This window comes from Vulpes lagopus, chromosome 23 (assembly GCF_018345385.1).
Source record: "Vulpes lagopus strain Blue_001 chromosome 23, ASM1834538v1, whole genome shotgun sequence".
In the NCBI taxonomy this organism is placed as follows: domain Eukaryota; kingdom Metazoa; phylum Chordata; class Mammalia; order Carnivora; family Canidae; genus Vulpes; species Vulpes lagopus.
The window spans coordinates 24,156,980-24,181,802 of NC_054846.1; the positions used below are offsets into that span (position 1 = coordinate 24,156,980).

The 24,823-nt window shown below is 38.5% G+C and overlaps 1 protein-coding gene across 1 annotated transcript in view; it reads right to left on the bottom strand.

Moving 5' to 3' along the window:
• ANO4 (anoctamin 4) overlaps nucleotides 1-24,823 on the bottom strand; it is a 348,320-nt gene that overhangs the window by 23,573 nt on the left and 299,924 nt on the right. Inside the window, exons 17-21 of the mRNA XM_041738605.1 lie at nucleotides 18,671-18,707; nucleotides 16,526-16,637; nucleotides 15,503-15,560; nucleotides 15,267-15,364; nucleotides 13,384-13,526 (exon numbers count right to left, since the gene is read on the bottom strand). Of these exons, the coding sequence (XP_041594539.1) occupies nucleotides 13,384-13,526; nucleotides 15,267-15,364; nucleotides 15,503-15,560; nucleotides 16,526-16,637; nucleotides 18,671-18,707 (448 nt within the window). The remainder of the gene's footprint in view (nucleotides 1-13,383; nucleotides 13,527-15,266; nucleotides 15,365-15,502; nucleotides 15,561-16,525; nucleotides 16,638-18,670; nucleotides 18,708-24,823) is intronic.

Consider the following 24,823-nt stretch of genomic DNA (forward strand, 5'->3'; position numbering starts at 1 on the left):
GTTTCCGAGAGTTAGGAGTCTTCATGTTCTGTCTCCCTTCCTGATATTTCCCACACATTTCTTCTCCCTTCCCTTCTATTCCCTTTCACTATTATTTATATTCCCCAAATGAATGAGAACATACGCTGTTTGTCCTTCTCCGATTGACTTACTGCACTCAGCATAATACCCTCCAGTTCCATCCACGTCGAAGCAAATGGTGGGTATTTGTCGTTTCTAATGGCTAATATTCCATTGTATATGGTGTCCATTGAAAGATGAATGGATAAAGAAGATGTGGTTTATGTATACATGCAGGAGTTTAATTCTTGGGTTCCTATTTCATTCCATTGGTCTATATGTTTAATTTTATGGCAGTAAGATACGGTTTTTGTTACTATACTTATAACATAGTTTGAAATTAGGAAGTGTGATATTGTCAACTTTGTTCTTTTTCCACAGGGTTGTTTTGGCTATTCAGGGTTTTTGTGGTTCCATACAAATTTTAGTTTAGTTTTTGTTTGTTTGTTTCTGTGAAGAATGCCACTTGTATTTTAATGGAAATTGCACTGAATCTACAGACGGTTTTGGGTAGTATGGACATTTTAACAATATTAACTCTTCCAATCCATGAACACAGGATGTCTTTCCATTTGTGTCTTTTCAGTTTCGTTCAGCAAAGTCCTGTAGGTTTCATTGTACAGATCTGTCACTTCCTTGGTTAAATCTATTCCTAGGTACTGATTTTGATGCTATTCTAAACGGACTAGTTTTATCTCTTTCAGATGTTTCATTATTAGTGTATAGAAACGCAAATGATTTCTGTTGATTTTATACTGCAGCTTTACTGAAATTGTTGATTAGTGCTGACAGGTTTTTTTGTTTGTTTGTTTATTTGTTTGTTTTTGTTTGAATCTTTGAGATTTCCTATATATAAAATCATGAATTTCATCTGAAAATAGTGATAATTTTACTTCTTTTCTGATTTGGATGTCTTTTCTTTGTCTTGCCTAATTGTTCTAGCTGGGATTTCCAGTACTTCATTGATTAAGAGTAGGGAGAGTGAATATCCTTGTCTTGTTCTTGATCTTTGAGGAAAAACTTTCAATTTTTTCTCCACTGAGTATGTTAGCTGTGGGTTTATCATATACAGTCTTTATTATGTTGAGGTATGTTCCTTCTATACCAAATCTGTTGAGGGTTTTTATAATGAAAGGGTGTTGTATTTTATCAAATGCTTTCTCTGAATCTGTTGAGATAATCATATGATTTTTCTCTCTCATTCTACTAATGTATTATATTCGACTTGCCTATTTTCAACCAGCCTGCATCCCAGGGATAAATCCCATTCGGTCATGGTGTTTGAGTTCAAGAAGATACTAAAATGATTAGTTTACTAATATTTTGTTGAGAATTTTTTGCATTTATATTTATCCAGGATACTTGCTCATGGTTTTCATGTAGTATCCTTACCTGGGTTTGGTATCAGTATAATGCTGGGGTTGCAGAATGAGTTTGAAAATGTTCCCTCTTCTTTTTTTTGGAATAGTTTGAGAAGGATTTGTTATTGATTCTTCTTTAAATGTTTGGTAGAATTCACCAGTAAATCCATATGGTCCCAGGTTTGCTGTGGTAGGATATTTTTTATTACTGACTTAATCTCTTGTTAGTGGTCTATTCAGATTTTCTATTCCTTCCTGATTCACTCTTACAGGTTTTATGTTTTTAGAAATCTATCCATTTCTTCTAGGTTATCTAATTTGTTGGCATGTAATTGTTCATTATAGTCTCATAATCCTATGTGTCTTTTTTCTTAGCTAAAGGTTTGTCAATTTTATTTTTTTCAGCAAATCAGCTCTCAGTTTTGTTGATCTTGTCTATTGTTCTTCTGGTCTCTATTTCATTTATTTCTGTTTTGATCTTCATAATTTCCTTCCTTCTGGTAACTTTGGGCATAGTTCTTTTTTTTCTAGTTCCTTGAGTATAGTTAGGATATTTGGGATCTTTTAAATTTCTTAATACGTGCATTTATTGCTATAAACAGTATTCTCAAAAACTGTCTTTGTGATTTCTGAGAATGATGGCAGAGTAATAGGATACTAAGCTCACCTTATATCTATATATACCTAGTTAATGCCCACATCAGTATAAATAACCCAGAAAATGACCCAAAGATGGGCAGAACATACTCTCCACAGCTAATCATAGAGGACAGGCTATATCAAAAAAGAGTGAAGACACCATTGATAACCAAACTGACCTGTAAGACCATCCACTGGAGGAAGTGACACCACAGGCATGGAGAAAAGAGAAGAGTAGACTTCATATTATGCACCCCAGGTATGGGGAAACAGCCTTGGGAAGATGAATCCCCATAACATCTGGCTTTCTAAAAACTGATGAAGTGAAACACCTCTGGATTTCAAACAGTGGGGCATAACACCTGGAACTTTTAAAAATTAGCAGCTTGGCTCTGGGAGATTTGGAGGGTGATAGGAAACTGAGTCCCTGCCCTTAAAGAGACAGCGCAACAAATGACTCCATTGAGATACAGCATAAAAACAGCAATTGAAAAACACCTAGGATATATGGGAAATTTTATTTACTAATACCAAAGCATGTGCTGGAGAGGCAGGGATCTTCAGGAGACTTCTCCAAGAACAGAAGAGCTGGTTGAGTGCCATTTCCTTCCCTGTCTCCTAGCTTAGATACATGGATACCTGTGAAAATCATCATGAACACTTTCCACCTAGCTTGCTAACAGCTCACTCCGCTGCCATGCTCTCCTACGAACATGCCCCATCCAGCCCACCAGTGGCAGGAGTCCATTTAAGGCAGTTCCAAAGAGGTGGCATTGTGTAAGCAGCCCCCACAGTGGCCAGCAGCACTCCAAAGTGACTCATGCCCTGAGGAGAGGGGAAGATAAACCATACTTACCAGTCCAACTGCAACCCCAGCATTGGGCACATATCTGGTCTGACTGCAGGCCCCGCCCAACAACAAAAGCCTCTCAGGGGACAAAGAAGTGGTGTACCGTACAATTTGGTGTGACTACAACCCTAGCAAATGCTTGGTTTGACCTACTCAAGCCCAAGATGACCCCAGACTAGCCCACTAACAAAATAGAGACTAAATGGTGCCCACAACAAGCAAAGAGAGCTATTGAAGATGACTGAAGGCAAACATGGTTCAGCCCCAAGTAGTATGGCATACAAAACGCACATAGGAGATACTCCTGAAGTGCCCAATTCTGGTGAGCAGGGGACATTGCACTGTAGGTCAGTCCAGGATCTCTTCTTCAAAAGGCCACTACTTTCAAGACCAGGAGATGCAGTTGACTTTCTTAACACAAAGAAACAGACACAGTGAGTTAGTTAGACAAAATGAGACAGAAGAATGTGTCCCAAATGAAAGAACAAAATCATAGCAAAAGAGCTATACAAACCAGAGATAAGCAATATGCCTGATAGAATTTAAAGTATGGTCATAAAAATACTCAGTGGACTTAAAAGTGGAGGATCTCAGTGACACTCCAAAGAAAGAGACAGAAAATATAAAAAAAAATGACCAATAAGACATGAAGAACTTAATAGCTGAACTTAAGAATACCCTATAGGAGATGAATATAGTAGATCAAGGGAAGCAAAAGTGACATGGAGGACAGAATCCTGGAAGACAACCAAACTGAATAGGAAAAAAAATATATTAAAAAAATGAGAATAGATTAAGGGAATTTAGTGACATCATTAAGCAGAATAGCAGTCTCATTATGGGGATTCTAGAAGGAGAAGAAGGTAAAGGATGCAGAAAAGTTGAGAAATGAAACTGAAAACTTCCCAAATCTGGGGAAGGAAATAGAAGTCCAGATCTATGAGGCGCAGAAAGCCCCCAACAAAATCAACCCAAAGGAGGTCCATACAAGACACATAATAATCAAAATGGCAAAAAGTAGCAATAAAGACAAAATTTTAAAAGCAGCAAGGGGAAAAAAATTACATACAAAGGAAACCCCATAAGGCTATCCAGTTGTTTTTTCAACAGAAACTTTTCAGGCCAGAAGAAAGTGGCATGATATACTCAAAGTGCTGCAAGGAAAAACTTGTGACCAAGAAAACTCTATCCCCCAAGGCTATTATTCAGAACAGAAGGAGAGATAAAGAATTTCCCAAATAAAAGTTATAGGAATTCATCACCACTAAACCAGTCTTACAAGAAATTTTAAAGGGGACTCTCTGACTGGAAAGGAAAGACCAGAAGAAGGAAAAGTAGGAAGCACAAAAGCAGTAAAATTAAGTATATCTGTAAAAATCAAAGTATTCACCAAATAAAAGGATGTAAAGTATGACACTATATATCTAAAATGTGGGGGAGAGGGAGAAAATTTAGTACTTTTAGAATGGGTTCAAACTTAAGTAACCACCAACTTAATATAGATTGCTATATGCATAAGATGCTATATATAAACCTAGTGGTAAATATGAATAAAAATCAGTAATAGATATACAAAAAAAAAAATAGAAAGAAATACAAGTGTATCACTAAAGAAAGCCATAAACCTGTGAGAGAAGAGAGCAAGAGGAGAAACAGAATTACAAAACAACCATAAAAATCAATAACAAAATGGCACTAAGTACCTAAATATCAATTACTTTGTACACTGATTAAACAATCAAAAGACATAGGGTGACTGAATGATTAAAAAAGCAAGACCCATCCATATGCTGCCTACAAAAGATCCATTTCAGATGAAAAGACACATGCAGATTGAAAGTAAAGGGAAAAACATTTATCATGCAAATGGAAAGCAGGGTAGCAATATTTATGTCGGACAAAATAGACCTTAAAACAGGCTGCTTAAATAACTTTAAAAAATAATAAAAATAAAAAATAAGCAGTGTGCAAAAATAGATACAAAACACACACACACACACACACACACACACACACACACACACAAAACAAACCAGACTGTAACAAGAGAAAAAAGGACAACTACCTATTTATAAACAATTCAATAAGAAGATACAATAATTATAAATATTTATGGGCCCAATATGGGAGCACTCAGATATATAAAGCAGCTATTAACAAACATAAAGGAAGTAATCAGTAATATTACAATAATAGTAGAAAAATCTACCACTCCATTTACATCAATGGATAGATGTTCCAAACAGAAAATCATCAAGGAAAGAGTGGCTTTGAATTGACACATTGGAAAAGATGGGTTTAACAGATACATTCAGAACATTCCAACCTAAAACAGCAGAATACATACTCTTTTCAAGTGCACACAGAACATTATCCAGAATGGATCACATTAGGCCACAAAACAAATCTCAACAAATTCGAAAGACTGAAATTATATTATAACTCTTTTCTGATCGCAATGCTATGAAACTAGAAATCAAACACAAGGAAAAATCTAGAAAGAACATAAATATATGGAAGTTAAATAATATGCTACTAAAAAATTAAATGAGTCAACCAAGAAAGCAAAGAGGAAATTTAAAAAAATGCATGGAGACAAATGAATATGAAAACACAGTGGTCCAAAATCTTTGGGATGCAGCAAAAGCTGTTCAAAGGGAAGATTATAGCAATACAGACCTATGTTGAAGCAAGAAAAACCTCAAATAAACAATCTAGGCTTATACCTAAAGGAGCTAGAAATAAAGAACAAACAAAACTCCAAACCAGTAGAAGGAAAAAAGTAATAAAGATTAGTGCAGAAATAAATGAAATAGAAAATTTAAAAAATATTAGAACAGATCAATGAAACCAGGAGATGATTTTTTTGGAAAGATCAATATAATGATAAACTTTTTGCCAGACTCATCAAAAAAAAAAAAAAGACTCAAAATCAGAAATGAAAAAGGAGAAATAAGAACCAATACCACAGAGATACAAAGGATTATAAGAGAATATTATGAAAAATTACATGCCAAGAAATGGAACAACCTAGAAGAAATAATTTCCTGGAAATATATAATCTCCTAAAACTGAATCAGGAAGAAATAGAAAATTTGATAGACTGATTACTAGCAACGAAACTGAATCAGTTATCAAACAACTTCCACCAAATGAAAAGTCCAGGACAGATAGCTTCACAGATGAATTCTATGAAACATTTAAGGAAGAGTTAATTCCTGTTCTTCTCAAACTACTCCAAAAAAACAGAAGAGAAAGGAAAACTTCCAAATTCATTCTATGAGGCCAGCATTACCCTGATACCAAAACCAGATAAAGACACTACATAAAAAGAGAACTACAAGCTATTATCTCATAAGCGCAATTATTCTCAACAACATATTAGCAAAGCAAATCCAACAATACATAAATAAATCATTCACCATGATCAGGTGGGATTCCTAGAATACAAGGGTGGTTTAATATTCATAAATCAATCAACACGATTTATCATGTCAATAAGAGAAAGGATAAAAACCAGATGTTCATTTCAATAGATGCAGAAAAGGCATTCAACAAATAAAACATCCACTCATGATAAAAAAACAATCCTCAACAAAGTAGGTTTAGAGGGAATGTATCTCAACATAATAAAGGCCATATCTGAAAAACCCACAGCTAACATCATACTCAATGGTGAAAACAGAGCTTTTCCCCTATAGTCAGGAACAAGACAAGGATGTCCACTCTCACCACTTTTATTCAACATAGTACTGGAAGTCCGAGGCACAGCAAGCAGACAAAAAGAAAAGGCATCCAAATTGCTAAGAAAGTAGTAAAGCTTTCATTATTTGCAGATTACATGATATATATATATATATAGGAAACCGTAAAGTCTTCACCAAAAAGCTACCAAAACTGATAAATGAATTCAGTAAAGTTGTGGAATGTAATATCAATATACATAAATCTGTTGTATTTCTACACACTAATAACAAAGTAAAAGAAAGAGAAGTTAGGAAAGCAATTCCATTTAACAATTGCACCAAAAAATAATAAAATACCTAGGAATAAATTTAACCAAGGAAGTGAAAAACCTGTACTGTGAAAACTATAAAACACTGATCAAAAAAATTGAAGAGGATGCAAATGAAAATGTATTCCATGCTCACAGGTTGGGAGAATTAACATTATAATAATGTCCACACTCCCCAAGGCAATCTACAGATTTAATGAAATCCCTATCAAAATACCAGCATCATTTTTCATAGAACTAAACTAATCCAAAAACCCAAAAATTTGTATGGAACCACAAAAGACCTTGAATAGCTAAAGCAATCTTGAAACAGAACAAAACTAGACGTATCACAATCCCAGATTTCAAGATATACTACTAAGCTATAGTCATCAAAACAGTATGGTACAGGTGCAAAAGAGACACATAGATCATGGAACAGAATAGAGAGCCCAGAAATAAGCCCACAGTTATATGGTTAAGTCATCTACAATGGAGGAGACAAGAATGTGCAATGTGAAAAAAATCTCTTCAACAAATGTTGCTGGGAAAATTGGACACCTACACATAAATGAATAAAATTTGACTCCTTTCTCACTCTATATAGAAAAATAAACTCAAAATGGATTAAAGATCTAAATGTGAGATCTGAAACCATAAAAATCATAGAAGAGAGCACAGGCAGTAATTTTTCCAACATTGGCCATAGTAACATTTTTCTAGATATGTCTTCTAAGGCAAGGGAAACAAAAGCAAAAATGAACTACTGAGAGTATATAAAACTAAAAAGCTTTTGCACAGCAAAGGAAACCATTAAGGAAACAAAAAGACAACCTAGTGAATTGGAGAAGATATTTGCAAATGATGCACCTGCTAAGGGATTAATATCCAAAAAATATAAATAACTTATAACAACACCACCCCTGCCCCCACTAATGCAATGAAAAATTGGGCAGAAGACGTGGAAGAAACATTTCTCCAAAAAGGACGTACAGGAGCCCCTGGGTGTCTCAGTGGTTGAGCATCTATCTGCCTTTGGCTCGTGTCATGATCCTGGGGTCCTGGGATCGAGTCTCGCATCAGGCTCCCTGTGGGGAGCCTGCTTCTCCCTCTGCCTGTGTCTCTGCCTCTCTCTGTCTCTCGTGTATAAAGAAATAAAATCTTTCTAAAAAAGACATACAGATGGCGAATAGACGCATGAAGGGTGTTGAATATCACGTCATCAGGGAAATGCAAATCAAACCCACAATGAAATATTACCTCATACCCATCAGAATGACTAAAATAAAAACCACAGAAAACAACAAGTGTTAGGGAGGGTGTGGGGGAAGAAAGGAACCCTTGTACACTGTTGGTGGAAATGCAGACTAGTGCAGCCACTGTGGAAAACGGTATGGAGGTTCCTCAAAAAAATTGAAAATACAATTATCATATGATTCAGTAATTCTACTACTGGGTATTTACCCAAAGACTACAAAAACACAAAATCAAAAAACAATGCACCCACGCCTATGTTTATTGCAGGATTACTTAAAATAGCTAAGACATGGAAGCAACCCAAGAGTCCACTGATAGATGCACTGAATGGATAAAGAAGGGGTGGTATTTATATACAATAGAATATTACTCAGCCATAAAAACACTGAAATCTTGCCATTTGCAACAACATGGTTGGACCTACAGGGTCTAATACTAAGTGAAATTGGTCAGAGAAAAACAAATACCATATGACTTCATTCATATTGGAGTTTAAGAAAAAAAAAACAAAGAAAAAAAAAAGACCAAAAACCTTGACTCTTAAATATAGAGAACAAACTAGCAGTTCCTGTGAAGGGAAGTGGGTAGGGTGATGAGTAAAATAGATGGGGATTAAAAGTACACTCATCATAGACGAGCACTGAGTAATGTACAGAACTGTACTGTACACCTGAAACTAATGTAACACTGTATGTTAATTGTACTGGAATCTTTTTTTTTTAACTGTCTTTCCTATACATTTTGGCATTTTGTATTTCCATTTTCATTTCTTTTGAAATACTTTATTTTCCTTTAGATTTCTTTGATCCATTAGTTGTTCAGAAGTGTGTTGGTTAGTTTCCAAAATTTGTAGATTTAAAGCTTTCCTCATTTTGAGTTTCATACCATTGGGGTTGGAATAGTTAGTTGGTATGATTTCAGTCCTCTTATTAAATTTGCTCATTTGTTTTGTGTCCTACCATATGATCTATCATGGAGAATATTCCATGAACATAAGAGAGAAATATGTATTCGGCTGCTATTGGATGGAACGTTCTATGTTCTATATGTGTTTAAGCCTACTTGGCCTAATGTTTGGTTCGTTTCCAATGTTTCCTTGTTGATTGTCTACCTGGATGATCTATTCACTGCTGAGAGTGGAGTATTAAAGTCCCCTGCTGTTATTATATTGATGTATTGATCCCTTTATTATTTTATAAGAGTTTTGTCTTGTTTCCATTTTTGCCTTGAATTCTATCTTGTCTGACACAAGTATGGCTAATCCCACTTTCTTTTGGTTTCTACTTGTATTCCTTTACGCTGAGTCCATGTGTGTCTTTAGAGCTGAAATGAGCCTCCTAATGGCAGCATATAGTTGGCTCTTGTTTTTTAATCCATCCAGTCGCATTGTACCTTTTAATTGGTGAACTGAGTTCATTTACATTTAGAGTGACTATTGATATGTAAGGATTTACTACTGTGATCTTACCTTATGCCTTCTGGTTGTTTTGTACTTATATTGTTTATTTTTCCCTTTCTGTCTACCTCTTAAGTTTGTGTTTTCCACTGTGATATGCTCAGTCTTTTATTATGCTTCATGAATCTACTCCACATTTTTGCTTGGTGGTTGCCATCTGGCTTATATAAAATATCTCATAGGCAAAACAGTCCATTTTATGCTGATAACAACTCATCTTCATTTGCCTATAAAGCCTCCACACTTTTTACTCCTCCATTTTCATGTTTTTGATGTCACAATTTACCTCTTTTTATGCTGTAAGTTCACTAATAAAGTATAGTAGCTATAGTTATTTGTAATGCTTTTTTCTTTTAACCTTTATACTATAGTTAAAGGGTTAATACACTATCCTATTATAAGGTTAGTTTTCTATTCCAAATTCATTTTTTTACCTCTACCAGAGTTTTGTGTACCTTCATATGGTACCAAAGTCACCAATCAGCATCTTTTCGTTTCAGCTTGAAGAACTCTTTTAAGCATTTCTTGCAAGGCAGGTATAGTGGTGGTGTACTCCTTTAACTTTTATTTGTATGGGAAAGCCTTAATTTCTCCTTCATATCTGAGGGATAACTGCCAGATAAAGTATTCTTAGTGGGTAATTTTTATCTTTCAGTAAATAAGCTGTTCTCCTGGCCTGTGGAGTTTCTGAGAAATCTGCTGCTAGACTAATGAGGATTCCACTGCAGGTTACTTTTTCTTCCCCTGAATGCCTTTAAGATTCTTTATTACTGATTTTTGACATTTTCGTTATAATGTGTCTTGGAGAAGGTGTTTAGTTGATCTGTTTTGCATTGAGATAACATGGTGTTCTATTAGCTTTGCGCACTTGTATGTTCAATTCCTTTCCCTGATTTAGAAAGTTCTCAGCTATTTTTTCTTTAAATAAACTCTGACTCCCTTTCTTTATATTTGCTATTATGATTGAATCTGATACCTCTCATAGGGTTGCTCCATTTTTAAAAAATCTGAGTTCTCTATCCTCTTCTGAATTATTTCTATATTCATATCCTCAAAGTCATTTATGTTTTCTTCCATCTGACTTGCTCTGTCACCTAACCCATGCTCTCTATTGCATTCTTCATCTTATTCACTGAATTATTCTGCTCCAGAATTTCTACTTGGTTCTTTTTTAATAATTTTAATATCTTTGATAAAGACATCCTTCTGTTCATTAATTTTATTCCTGAACTCACTGAATTGCCTTTCTGAGTTTTTGTGAGCTGACTGGAATCCCAGGATCGAGTCCCACATCAGGCTCCCTGCATGGAGCCTGTTTCTCTCTCTGCCTATGTCTTTTCCTCTCTCTCTCTGTGTGTCTCTGATGAATAAATAAAATATTTTTAAAAAATAAAGAAAAAAAAGTATGACTAAGTATTTCCCTCAAGTTGCTGGGTTGGTATAACGACTTTAAGAATATCACCAAAAATCAGTGAAATTCACCACAGTAATAAAGAAGAAACATTTTAGTATATTAGGAAAATTATTTGATAGAATTTAAGCTCTTCTTCTGTGTGAAGAAGAGAACATTGGGGAGTATCTGGGAGTAGAAATGCAAAAAAAAAAAAAAAAAGAAAAACCCTACATGTGCCTCAAGATGGAGGTGAGTATCAAAGAGAAACTCCACCTGCTGCATAATTTTGCTTCAGGTATACATTTTAGGAATACTCTACACAATGAAAATAGAGTTTACTACCTGTACCAACACAGAAGAATCTTATACACATGTTATTGAGTGAAAGAAGCCAGTTATAAATCAGTCCATATTGTACAATTTCATTCACATGAAGATAAAAAAAGAGCAAAATTAATCTATGGTATTAGAAATCAAGAGAGTGGTTAGTAAAGGTGTTATGACTTGGAGAGAAAGCAAAGAGCTTTCTTTGATAATGATATAATGATAACATTCTATTTCTTGATTGACCACATGACATGGCAAACATTTTCTTTAAGGAGCCAGACATAAATATTTCAGGCATGGTAGGCCAGATAGTCTCTGTCAAAACTACTCAAGTCTATGGTTGGGCAAAACCAACTATAGATAATATGTAAATAAATGGATTTAGCTGTGAACCAACAAAACTTTATTTACAAAAACAGGCAGTAGACTCAATTTGGCCTGAAGGCTGTAATTTGCCAAATTCTCACCTGTAGAGATTGGTAAATTTGTAAAAATTTATTAATCTGTACAGTTCTTTATATACTTTCTGAACTATATATTATACTTCAATGAATACATTTAAAAATATAAATAACAAAGCAGGGAAGTCATTAAGAAAACAAAATGAGAAGAACAGAAGGAAACAGGGTTCACTAGTCTGCTTGTGATGCTTCTGAGATTTGTTTCCTGCTGCAGCTACTGCAGTATTTGGAACACTACTAATTCTAGCCACATAAAAGTTTCTTTTCAAGCACTCAATATACCAACATTATTGTTCATTTCCTTCTTTATGGGAGAAAGTCCATTAAAAGACCTCAAAATGGTTGGTTCTCTTAATGAATTTCCTTTATTAAGTTTTATTATTAATGCCCACATTGATTTCTTCTCCTAAATTATATCATCCTCCAAGAAACATCACTAGATACTTAAGACATAAGCAATCTAATAACATTAAACATCAATTCCACCTCTCCTTTAATTTTCAGATTTTCCCAGAACTACTACTTTCAGAAGTCACACTCTCGCCCATCCCTAGCCACTCTTACCCCAATGTTACAGAGCTTAATCATAATTTTAAAAAGACAACAACTGGTACACACTCAATATATTTGCTAAGCAATTTTTTAAACTTTTCTCCCCTGGGAGAAAAGAACAGGAAAATAATAATGATGATACAAATAACATGTACCAAGTGTATCCTATGAGCCTCGTCATTGCTCTAAGCCCTTCTGTTCATTAACTCATTTAATCCACACAAAAACCCTCTGAGGTAGTTACTTTCATTATTATCCCCACTTCAGAGGTGAGAAAATTGAGACAGAGATTGTCCAAGGTTTCATAGTTAATAAGTAATAAGTGATAGAATTAGGATCTGAACCCTGGTATTGTTTCCATGGCCCATGCTCTTGGATACATTGCTTGGGTACATGTACAATGTACAAGATAAATAGCTTGGGTTTGATTAATAAAGAAATCTAATTCCTTAAATAGAAGTGTAGCATAGCTTAAGTGTTCCCAGCTTCCTGCCATCCCCACCAAGAGAAATGGCTGCTCCCCATACCTGCTGCTGATGGATCCTGGCAGCATCGACACTTTACTACACCTACCCTTTATATCTCTAGCTTTCCCCCCTCTAGCCCATGGACTCTTTAAGAGTGGGGACCATGCCTTATTCCTTCTTGTAGCTCCAGTGCCAAACATAGCATCTATTTGTACATAGCATAGCTCAATACATGTCTGCTAAATGAATGAATCAATCATGCTGTGAGTGATAACTCCCCCCCCTTTTTTTTTGGTTCACCAAGTTTTCCAACCCATTTTTGTTTCCTGGTGATTGATTACGAGGGACAGGACACGATGTCATGAAGAGGTTGAAGGGACTAGGCTTTTGGCAACATCTCTATGGATTGAGCTTCTTAAAGTAAGAAACTCCCTCCTCTTCATTCAGCTAGAGAACAACCACACACTGCTTGCCTCGATGATAGAGGATGCATGTCTAGCTGAATATAGTTTGGGATCTAGAACTGGCATTTAGAATTAATAGGATAAAACAGGAGATTTGCATACTCATTTCTAAGTACTCATCGAAGAGTCCGTACGCATTCATGGGTTGAAGGTTGTAGTCCTTTTCCCACTGTGGGAAACTTATTTTCCTTTCAGGTCCGCGTTCTTGTCGTACTTTCCTTCTGGTCCACCAATTCTGAATTAACCTGCACAACAAGATCAATTCCTTAAAAAAGAAATAGATGACTATTCACAAGACCTAAGTAATAAGACAGAGTTCAAATACAGAACCACAGTTTAAAAATATTTAGGATAGGCTGCTAAGGAAATAAAAACCTTGGATTAGGAAGACAATATCAATGGCTATATCTCATGCATTTGCACTTGCAAGTGAACAGAATGACTTTCTAACTATTCGTGAAATTGTCTCATGTTCCGTGTTGCCTTGGAAGGTTGGGTAGGGGACTAAGAACATCTAGAAACTGATCCTCTAGCACCACGGCAACACCCAGACCTCAGAGTAGAGGAAGGTTTGGCCTAGCTGACTTAATTCAGGACCCATGGGCAGTCTTACCATGTGGACGCTGACCTGCATATTCTGACTGAGGGCCTGGAAGTTCTGCAAATCCACTAAATGCTTCCTCTTTTGGCACACTGAAGTCTGCACATCCACAACTTGCCTGCTTTTAGTGTGAGCTCGACAGGGGCTCTGATTCCTGGTAAAATGCAGCTTACACTGGTAAGGTTCTCACATTAATCGTCAATAACGTTCAGGAGTGCATCTTATGATATGGAACAGGGTTGAGGAAATAGGTGTGGGGATCAGGTCTGCATGCTATAGGGGACAAGGACAAATTGAGGGGTAACCAAGAGTAGACATGCCAAAAATAGCCCCCAAATTGTAAAATAAAGGAAATAATGGGGTGGGTATCAAAGACAAATGACCTCCTTCACAATTTTGCTCTCTATCCATATTAGACTAGAAGATAAAATGTTCTCTTAATGTCTCTGACATTTTAATAAATTATGGCTTATACTTTAAAGTAGCATGTTGTGCTAATTTTTAAATTTTATGCATTTATAAAAAAGCTTTATAGAAAACATCAGGCACTTGGAAAACATTTTCTAGAAATAAATCTAAGAATGGAAAATTGCTGGCATAGGTTTTGAGAGCTAAGAGGTGACTTTTTCGAAGTGAACCAAGTTCTAGCTAATTGTTTTGGATGAGTGGTCCTCTTTGAAACCTAGAGTTCTCTAACCAAGCTGACATGAAAACCGGTAGGTGTGGAATTAAAGCAGAAATAGAAGTTGCTGATTTATGTTTCTTTAAAACTTCACTGACCAGAGCTAAACAAACAGAGCAGAAGTCAAGGTTACCTTTACAAAAATGATTCAACTTTTTGCCTGTTGTCATCAACTTAAACTATTATCAACTAGATGATCATATTTTTGCTGGTTAAGATACGTTGACTCCGGTTTCTTTTCTGCATCCCTAAACTTTCCTCTTTTCCATAAGTTCCTTTCCTGTACAGTTTGAATTTAAGGTCATTTAAAAAAAATTACCAATCCTAATTTATCATGGGGGTGGGGGAGTAGAGCTCTAGTTAATGGGTCATAACTAGTGAGAGCCTCACAGTGCTAGAGCCTCAGGGTCGGAGGCATTATTTAAAGAAGCTGCAAGCAAGTGTTCAATATTTAGGGCCCCATGGAGACTTTGTTTAAAAGAATATTCACTATCTGTTGATACTCCTTATACTGAATCTTCCTAAAGAGCCAACGTTTATTACTTTCATGACTGCCTTTGAGTCACTGAGCATGAACACTGAGCTCTAGGCACGTGTACTGGCCTAACTGCTGAGTCTGCATTGCTTATCTTACTTGCCACACCTAGAAAAGCCAATAATGAGCAATGCTGCATCTCAATGGTAGAGGTCTATGGTACTTACGGGTAGCCAAGTTCCATGAAATTATTCCAGGTCTGCTTTAGCACCATTATAATACCCATTTGCATACAGAGATCAATAAGGCATCCACTAGGGTGGCACTGCAAGGTAAGCAAACACAGAGATTCCAGAATCAATGGAGAGGAAGAAAGAGTGTCTGGTTTCTAATCTGCACAAAGTTGCCCGAGGCTATTTACTGCAAGGGGGTAGAAAATAAGGAGTGATGGAAGGATACAGACCTCTTCTAGTCTCCATCTGTTTATCAGCCTCAAGTAGGCACCTGGGTGTCCTGTAAATCTTCAACACACAGAAAAACAAACCATTAGTATCTGTAGGTCTAAGCTCTTGTTGACTATTATGCTCAGATTGGCACACCCTCCAGTGAAAAGGACTGGTATAGTCAGGTCTGAGGGAATCAGGAAACTCCAGGGCTGTTGTACGTACTGCAGCTCCTGGAATTCTCCAGGGAAAATTTTCCTTCTGAACTGTCTGGGCTGCTGATCACAGAGGCCAGCCCTTGCTGCTTGCATGTGACTCTGAACATTTTCTGTTAAATAAGTGCTCTGGCCTGTGTAACACACAGCATGTTGGACTGAAACACATTCTGATCTTTTTGAATAATAGTTTTAAAAAAAAAAAACAGCTTTACTGTTTGACTAGAAGTCCACACTGAAGTAGCTTGATACTGAGGGAAGCGACTGTATCCGTCCCACCAAAACCCAAAAGTCACCCGTTTCTGGTTCTTATCTCACAAAATATTTCCCAGTGCAAAGGAATTTATAGGACATTGACTACTTAACACAGGAGCCTTTCCCAATCCTAGCACTGCTGGATTCAGAAGCTGCCCACTCTCCTCTGGCATCCTGTGTCAGCCCTTTCCTGTCTGGATATCCCTCCCTCTGTGTGAAGGCAGAAGTCCAGGACACACTGCAGGCCACCCTCCCCATTAGGACCCCTGCTCATATAGATGTGAGATCCAGGGGCCTAACTCAGATGCAGAGGGAGCCCACAGGTTTTAAAATCCATCCTTCACTTGTGCAAATGCTTTTCCTCTGTGAACCTTAGCAAGAAATGGTACATAGGTCACTTGTGAGTGGAGCCACCATTCTCCAGGAGGGGAATGGGAAGGGAGAGGAGGAGGCTGATCTCTTTTTACCCTTTTATAGATCACTCTAAAGGAGGTGCTCCTCTGTCACCCTCATCAGCGACCGCTGAGTGCTCTGTCCCTGGCCTGCAGAACCATGGAGAGACCAGGTCCTTACCTTCCAAGGAAGAATGCGATGTAAAATGTGGAGCTGTTCAGATTGACAAACTGAAAGAGAAACATCTTCAGGGTGAAGCTGTTCTCCCACTCGGACTCTGTGCGAGGCTGTTCTGTGGACAAAAGGGGAGTAGAGCTTGCAAGGTTGCACTTGACCCCTCCTCAGCTCCCTCTGCCCCACTCCCTGTACACATAGGGTGGGAGCAGAGGTGTCCTAAGGGAGCCACAGGAGACCCCAGTTTGCCTATGTATGGCATGGGATGGAATGGACCACCCATGGGATCCTCAAGCTTGCAGAACAGTCCCAACAAGGGTGCAGGGAGCAGCATTGACTGATGTGTCAGAGGGTATGGAATAACTGGTTTGTTCTGCTGTGATGGGGTGTTCAGAGAGCCTGGAGGAGACACAGCCAGGCTGAAGGGGCCTCATTCCCTTTTGCCCTTAATTTCCACCTGTGGGGTAGGGCCTGGGTGGGGTCAGGTCCCCTCCCGGCTCCTTATTAATTCCTTCTTTTCAAATTCTATTCTGGTGAAATGCCTGGTGCTGCATAAGAGGGAGGCAGACCCCCTCTCAGAATGCTGAGACTATCTGACTTCTGTGCCTGTCACCCTCATCCATCATTTTTCATTCTTATAGACAAATACCAAGGGGATGACCTCATTTTAGAGCTTTAATTGTATATCACCATCTGTATCTTACAGTATCCTGACCTCAGTCAGGCACCAATTCTCATCTCCTTGTATTTTGACTTCCATAAAGCAAATGCTCTTTGGACAGTGTTAGGATCAAAATATGAATCAAACGTACAACTTGACACCTCATGTCAAATGCACCTACCTTTCCTTCCCTAGGAACTGCATCCTCAACCCAAGCAATGCCAAAGAAAATGTATTTAATGCCATCGTATGTTCTCTGTTTCCACATTTCCTAAGCTTCTAACTGCTTTTTACTATTTTACCCCATCAATTCCTTTTCCGCTAATTATCACTCAAAATGCTTGCTGCAAGCATATCTGAGAAAGGGAGGGAGAATCATATTTAACAAGGCTGTTGAAGGAAAAAAAGACAAAGTATCTTTAAAGGGTGTTAGTTTTACTTCACTTCTGCTACTGAACTATTGGTTACACAGGAAGGTCTCTCAGGTTGTCAGGCAGCTGGGTGGGTGCCCAGGCATCCCAGCCACAGATGGGCCAGGGCTGTATCTCCCTGGCACCTTTGCCAGCCTGGATCAAGGTGCCACTGGACACAATCTGCCAATGCAGTTACCTCTTCTGTGGATATAAGCCTCTTTCTGCCTTTTTGGGCAAGGGGTGGTAATGATGGAGGATTTTAATGACACTAAAGGAGACATGCCTGGTACCTAGCTAGCTCTGTATCTGGCAGATAGAAAGGCTCAATCAATGGCATCTTGTATTATAATGATTATTATAAATAAAGGCACTTTTGTGATTTCTTCCCCCTCCAGACAAGCTACCTATGGGAACGTGCTACAATAGGTGTATGTGTGTGGGAGCATGCAATTTTCTCAACTTGCATAGAGTAAAATGACTAATGTTTCATTAATAAAATTGGGACAATCTCTACATCTTGAAAACGTGGAAAATGTGCAGGGTACAGTCAGCTACCAGATTGTTCTAATGCTTTATGAAGTCAGAGAAGTGTTCTCAGGGGTGACTTGTCCAGATGAATGTTATTTCTATAAATGTCAGTAATGGATAGGCGGCCTACATTCCTGGCAAAAGGCCCCCAGTCTTCAAAGCAATTAACCTTGCTGTGGATTCATGTGCCACGAGAACCTGATCCATCTCTAATTAAATAAAAATTATAGGCGATAGCAAATGAACTCTAAATGGCTCTGGGCATTTTATTCACTCCCTTTGTGCTACTATATTTTTTGTGCATGAAGAGAAAACCTGCTTTAAATTACATTAGCTCCTGAGAGATAATGTTTATGACTGGTTTGAAAGCTTTAAATAGGAATGATCCCCCAATTACTAGATGTATTGAAAATGTCCTGTTGAAGGCAAATGTATGCAATTCAAAATAAAAAGAATATATTTCTTTTCAGCAGTGTTTCAGAGACATCTTTAAAAAGATAATTCCCAGACTACAATACTGTGCCATGAAATAAGAAGGGTCTCACTTACCTAAATTTGTCAGAAGAAGCGCAACTTTTTCATAGAGCTGTAAAATAAATTTCATATATTTAACAAAAAAACCCTGTTGATGCTATAAAATCCATAAGTATAAAGGAAATAGGTAATCGAGTCATGAGTGAAAATAATTTCATTAACTGTCTGTTACTCAACAATGAAAACATTGTAAACAAACAGTTGTGTCCTTTCAGGGCAAGAAGGAAATGCACAAAGTCCCATTTTACTATTTTTAAAATCTCACTGTCTATGTGGGAGTGGATAATTCTGTGGCAACAAGGGCTCGCTGCTTCTAATTACCAGCTTGGTAAGGGATGCTGGGCAAATCACAACATCCCTGGACCTCGGCATCTCTAGGACTGATTCCGATGGTAAGATTTTGTAATCTCATTGTTTATGGACTGCTGTATTTTCTAGATGAGAGCATTCATAAATACAGAGTAATGAAACCTTCCTGGGAACTCCTAAGGTTTTGATACTCTCGTTTTTCCATTAGTGCATCAGATGCATCCTTAACTCACCCAGCCATCTGGCAAATGGAGGGTCCTAAGAGGGAAGGGAAAGTGTGTGTGTGTGTGTGTATGTGTGTGTGAGTGCATCTGCACACATGTGTATGCATGGGTACAGTTCAGGGAAAAAAAAACCCAGCTCTAGGAGATTCCCCAGAAAGGGTATAAATCGAGAAAAAGAACAAGTGTCTTCTCTAAAATGAGAGATGGTAAGCTGGAAAGGAAAACTAGACAAAGGGATTGGAAAAACATGAAAATTAAGACCACATTTAGATTAAAAGAGTGAACATACATTGGTTAAAATTCCCTAGGCTGGAATTATGACTCTTCTTCCAGCCAGCAAGCTGTAGCGTTTGGGCACATTACCTCCTTTCTTCTTCAGACCACTGTTTTTCTTTTACGTGACTGAGAAAGGGTATGAGACTCATTGACCTTAAAAAGTCCTTCCAAACTTTTGAATTCTCTTATCCAAGACTTCTGCTAACTACAGAATTAGGTAAAATACTGATTGTAGGACTCTAAACTTTCAGCAAGGACTACAGTTTGCTATAGTAAGATAATTTATATGGTCAAGGTATCAAATTTTGTGTATAGAAGCCACAGGCTCTTGGAGTCAAAAACGAAAAGAAATCAGTGTGATTTTCAATAAGAAATCCTGTGGTACAGTCACACATTTTATCTGAAAAATACCAGTTAACCACAGATCAGGACAGATGTTTTAATAAACTATATTTTTACTGTTACAAATACACTCTATCATTAAAGTTAATTATGTAATTTTCAAGGAAAATTAGATTTGACTGGTGAGACACCCTTTTCAAAATACAATTTTTGATTATCCAGTTTATCCTTTCTGTCTTTTGTGTTGACACACTTTTGTCTATGTGCCTCACTTTGCATTCTTGTCCCACAGGTCTTCGTAGCTGGTGACATGCCAATGTTATTTTGGTTTGGACACTGAAAAAAATGGGACTCAAAAAAGGAGCAGCCTGGGAGTCAAATTATGATTAATATTAACCTTTTGAAAAATAAGGCAAAGTATACAAGGACATCACTGGGATCCATGGTATCTGTGAACATTTTGTAAATGTTGAAGATGCACACAGATGGACAGTGAGGCTTTGAGCAGGATGCAACCACAAAGGGCACATAAGCAGAGGGCCTGACAGCCAGCAAGAGACCTTCAGATGAGTGCTTTCTGGAAAAGGTTTGATTTCTCATCAGGCAGTTGAGATAGAAATCATGGATGGCTTGTTCTGATAAAAGGGGTAGAAAATATGTTTCCAAACTGGATGCCACAAATTGTGAGTTAAAATATGTGACTGTTGAAAAGCTTTCTGATCTTAGGTACATTTCCACAAGAAGCTATGAGTACTTCTATTTTGATCTTGTCTACCTAGTCAGTGCATGTGGGCTTGTTCTGATGCAAGCCGTTATTTTCTGGTTCACTTTTTGGAATAAAACACTGTGGTTTTCACTGTTCAGAGTATAATGAAATAGCAGATTCTTATTGGTATGGCTGGGTAAAAAGGATGGTTATAACTTTCAGTTTCCTCCTGGGATATACTCTTTGTTGGCACCTTTTGTTTGTGACAACCATATTGAGATGTTCTTTGGTCCCTAGTGAAGAAGCATAGGATTTAAATTGTATGATAAGGAGCAAGAAAAATCCAACCTATTCATTCCATCTCTGAAGGATTTATTTTTCAAGAAGAAATAAGATGAAAACTAGGAAGTGCCCCTTAGCCAGTCATTAAGAAGCATAATATTTTGTTGGGATTCAGAATACTTTTTTTTTTTTTTTGAAAGGGGCTCTACTCTGGGAGCCCAATGTAGGGCTTGAACTCATGACCCTGAGATCAAGAGATGCTTAACTAAGTCACTCTGGTGCCCCCAAACGTAGAATATTTTTATCAAACAGATTTTATTTTTAAAGTACATACTACATAAGAATAAATACGTTAAAAACCCCCAAAACAAAAACAAGTAAATACACATCATAAAATCTAGAAAATAGGCACCCCTTATAGAGCTACTTCTTCAGTTAGGGTTGGACAACAGGGTATGTGACCTATAACAATATTATTTAAAAATTAGAGGCCATACTGAACATAAGTTAAAAACCAATCTAGCTCTCAAGGTCTTTATATTCAATCAATGGGAAGTATTAATGATTCATGTCTAAATGGGGATTTTTTTTTTGGCAAGACCAGTATGGCCAAAATTTTAAATAGTTGAAAATAATTTATGTAGCTATAAAGATGCGTATTGTAGGATCATGAAAATATCTTAAATTGAGTAATTTCAGAAGCCAGCAGATAGTTTCGTTATGAATTGGTCAAAACTACATTACAGTTACTAGTCTGTCATTTGTCACTTATGTGATACTTGCTTCTTAAGGACTTTTTTATTTTTTGCATATTCTGATGAAAACCTTTCCAAACTATATTACACACTCAGTTGTCTTCATAATGAAACCTGCAAGGCTTCAGAGGGTAAGAGAGGACTATGAATGTGTGTGCTGAGCTGGGGATGTCATCAGAGAAGGGCTGAGGACAATAAGCTGATTGCTTCTCACACAAAAAGGTCTTGGATGATGCTTCTTTGAGAGTTCTTATGTATGTTTTTTTTCTTTCTTTTCCCTTGCTATGGCTTGTATTTTCTGCCCTTGTCAGAATTCTTGCCTGAGTAACTTTCTGTATTTCTAGTCTGGTGTTGGTGAGAATTGGAACACCTAAGGTGTTCACCTGTACCTGAAATAAATGAAAATACCCCTTAAGCGTACACGTAAGAATAGTACATGTGTAGAGTGTACATCATCCATTTTGGTGACTCTGAAATGCTTGTTAGATAAAACATGGAAACGCCTAGTAGTCTAGCTTCCAGCACATAGTAAGTGCTTTGTGTTGTCCATAACTACATAGTTTCCCCACTTCCTATACTCCCTTCTCCATTTTTAGTTTACTTTCTCTTTTCTTGGTTGTGTCTCAGGAAGTAGAGATTGCGGGATTTCCAGTTAAAGCAAATGTATGAACAGCCATGTATTTATAGAGTCATCACATGTATTTCTTCAGATGTATAAATTAAATTTTAACAAGACATTAGAGAAAAAGAGCTTTAATTCATTGCAAATTACCTGGACGCAGAATCTTTCACTGCTCTGGCTGTTTGGTTAATTTCACTATGAATCACCCCCTTCTGAGTGCATATATTCCACGATTAGCTTTAAGGCTAGCAGAGTCCTGGAGGAGAGAGTGCCAGGGGTGCCACACATGCACTCTCAACCTCCACTTGACCGCAGAGTTACACAATCATGTGTCAAGTGATCAACAACTACCCTTTTATCATTTTTAGAACTTCTGGATTCTGAAACTTATTTCTAAAATAATAAAGAGGTTCCTGTGTATTTTAATAATAACAATAAATGGTAATAGTAATAGCAGTAATAATAAATCAACTACTTCATTAGTTTAGTGATTACTAGTTGACTTAACAATGCTAAATTAAGTTGTTTACTATTATTATTAATTTTTAAAAAGATTTTATTTATTTATTCATGAGGTACACAGAGAGAGGCAGAGACACAGGCAGAGGGAGAAGCAGGCTCCCTGCAGGGAGCCCCACGCAGGACTCAATCCCAGGATTCCGGGATCACGACCTGAGCTGAAGGCAGACTCTCAACCAATGAGCTCCCCAGGCATCCCCAATGTCAGTATTTTTATGTATAGGTTGACCTCAGATCTAACAATGTCAGCAAATAATGTTATTTGTTCTGCAAATAATAACAACAATTTACTGAGAGCTAGGCCCTGTTCCAGACACAGGGAAATAGTAAGAGTAAAAAGAAAAATAGCCAAAAGTTTTTGCCCTCATGGGCCTATATTCCAATGGAGAAGACATATAATATTAAATAAATTAAAAACAGCATATTTTAGGGTAATAAGTACCACAGGGAAACACAGAGCAGGCAAGGAGACAGGAAATTGTCAGGTGGCAGGAACAGGTTACAATTCTAAAACTGAGTGACCGTGGAAGCCTTGTATTAGAAAAGTAACATCTGAACAGAGACACGAAGGAGGTAAGGGAGCAAGCCATGCAGAGGCCATGGGGAAGCTATTCCAGGCAGAGAGACAGGCAAATAAAAAGCCCTGGAGTGAGAGCATGCCCAGCACATTCGGGGAACACAGGGAAGGCCAGCCTGGAGCAGGACGGGCAGAGTGAGCAGGGAGGAGACAAGGTCAGACATGTTGCTGGGGCCAGAAGCAGAGGTCACAGGAAGACATGACCTTTTATTCTGACACAGGGGCTGGCTCACAGTAAGACGCGCACATGAGCTGTTGTGAGGAGTCTAAATGTGGGAGCCAGGAGACCAGCTAGCCCCCCCCAGGTGGGGGCTGCTGGGGTCGTGGACCAAAGGGGGACTTGGAGATATGTGAGAAGTGCTCAAACTCTGGAGACATACAGGGAGAGAAACAGAAGAGTCAAGGGTAAAGCTAAGGTTTCCAGCCTGAGCAGCTGCCTCAGGGGAAACTGGAGGGATCGACTCTGGAGGGAAAAGAGGGGATTCGGGTGAGGACAACAGGATGGGCAGTTGGATGTAGGAGTCGGGGTCTCAGGGGAGGCCTCCAGGCTGAAATACAGAGCTGGGAAAAGCCCGAAATTAACCCAAGCACCATCTTGAGGTGTCCCTTGAGGGTTAGCTTAAACAATGCTTTGGATACCCACCACTTTCCTGTCACTCAGAATCAGAAGGAAATGGTGAGAGGGGTGCCTGGGGGCTCAGGTCTTGATCTGGGGGTCCTGGGATCAACCCCTACCTCGCGTCATGGGCCCCCTGCTCATGTTCCCTCTTCTCTCTCAAATAGATGAATAAAATCTTTCAGACTCCTAAGTGCCTCCGTGGTTGAGCATCTGCCTTCAGCTCAGGTCCTGATAGAGTCCCACTATGGGCTCCCTGCTGGGAGCCTGCTTCTCCCTCTGCTTGTGTCTCTGCCCCTCTCTGTGTGTCTCTCATGAATACATAAAATCTTAAAAAAAACAAAATCTTGGAGGAGGGGCAAGATGGCGGAAGAGTAGGGTCCCCAAATCACCTGTCCCCACCAAATTACCTAGATAACCTTCAAATTATCCTGAAAATCTACTAATTCAGCCTGAGATTTAAAGAGAGAACAGCTGGAATGCTACAGTGAGAAGAGTTCGCGCTTCTATCAAGGTAGGAAGACGGGAAAAAAGAAATAAAGAAACAAAAGGCCTCCAGGGGGAGGGGCCCCGCGAGGAGCCGGGCTGAGGCCGGGGCGAGTGTCCCCAGGACAGGAGAGCCCCGTCCCGGAGGAGCAGGAGCTGCACCAACCTTCCCGGGCAGAAAGGCGCTTGCAGGGAGTTAGAGCAGGACCCAGGAGGGCGGGGATGCCCTCGGGCTCTCTGGGACAGTAACAGGCACCTGCGCCCGGGGAGAGTGCGCCGAGCTCCCTAAGGGCTGCAGCGCGCACGGCGGGACCCAGGAGCAGCTCGGAGGGGCTCGGGCGGCGGCTCCGCGGAGGGGGCTGCGCGGCTCCGGGAGCAGCTCGGCGGCAGCGGCTCGGGCAGAGGAAGAAGCTCCGCGCGGAGGGGGTGGTGCGGCTCCGGGAGCAACTCAGGC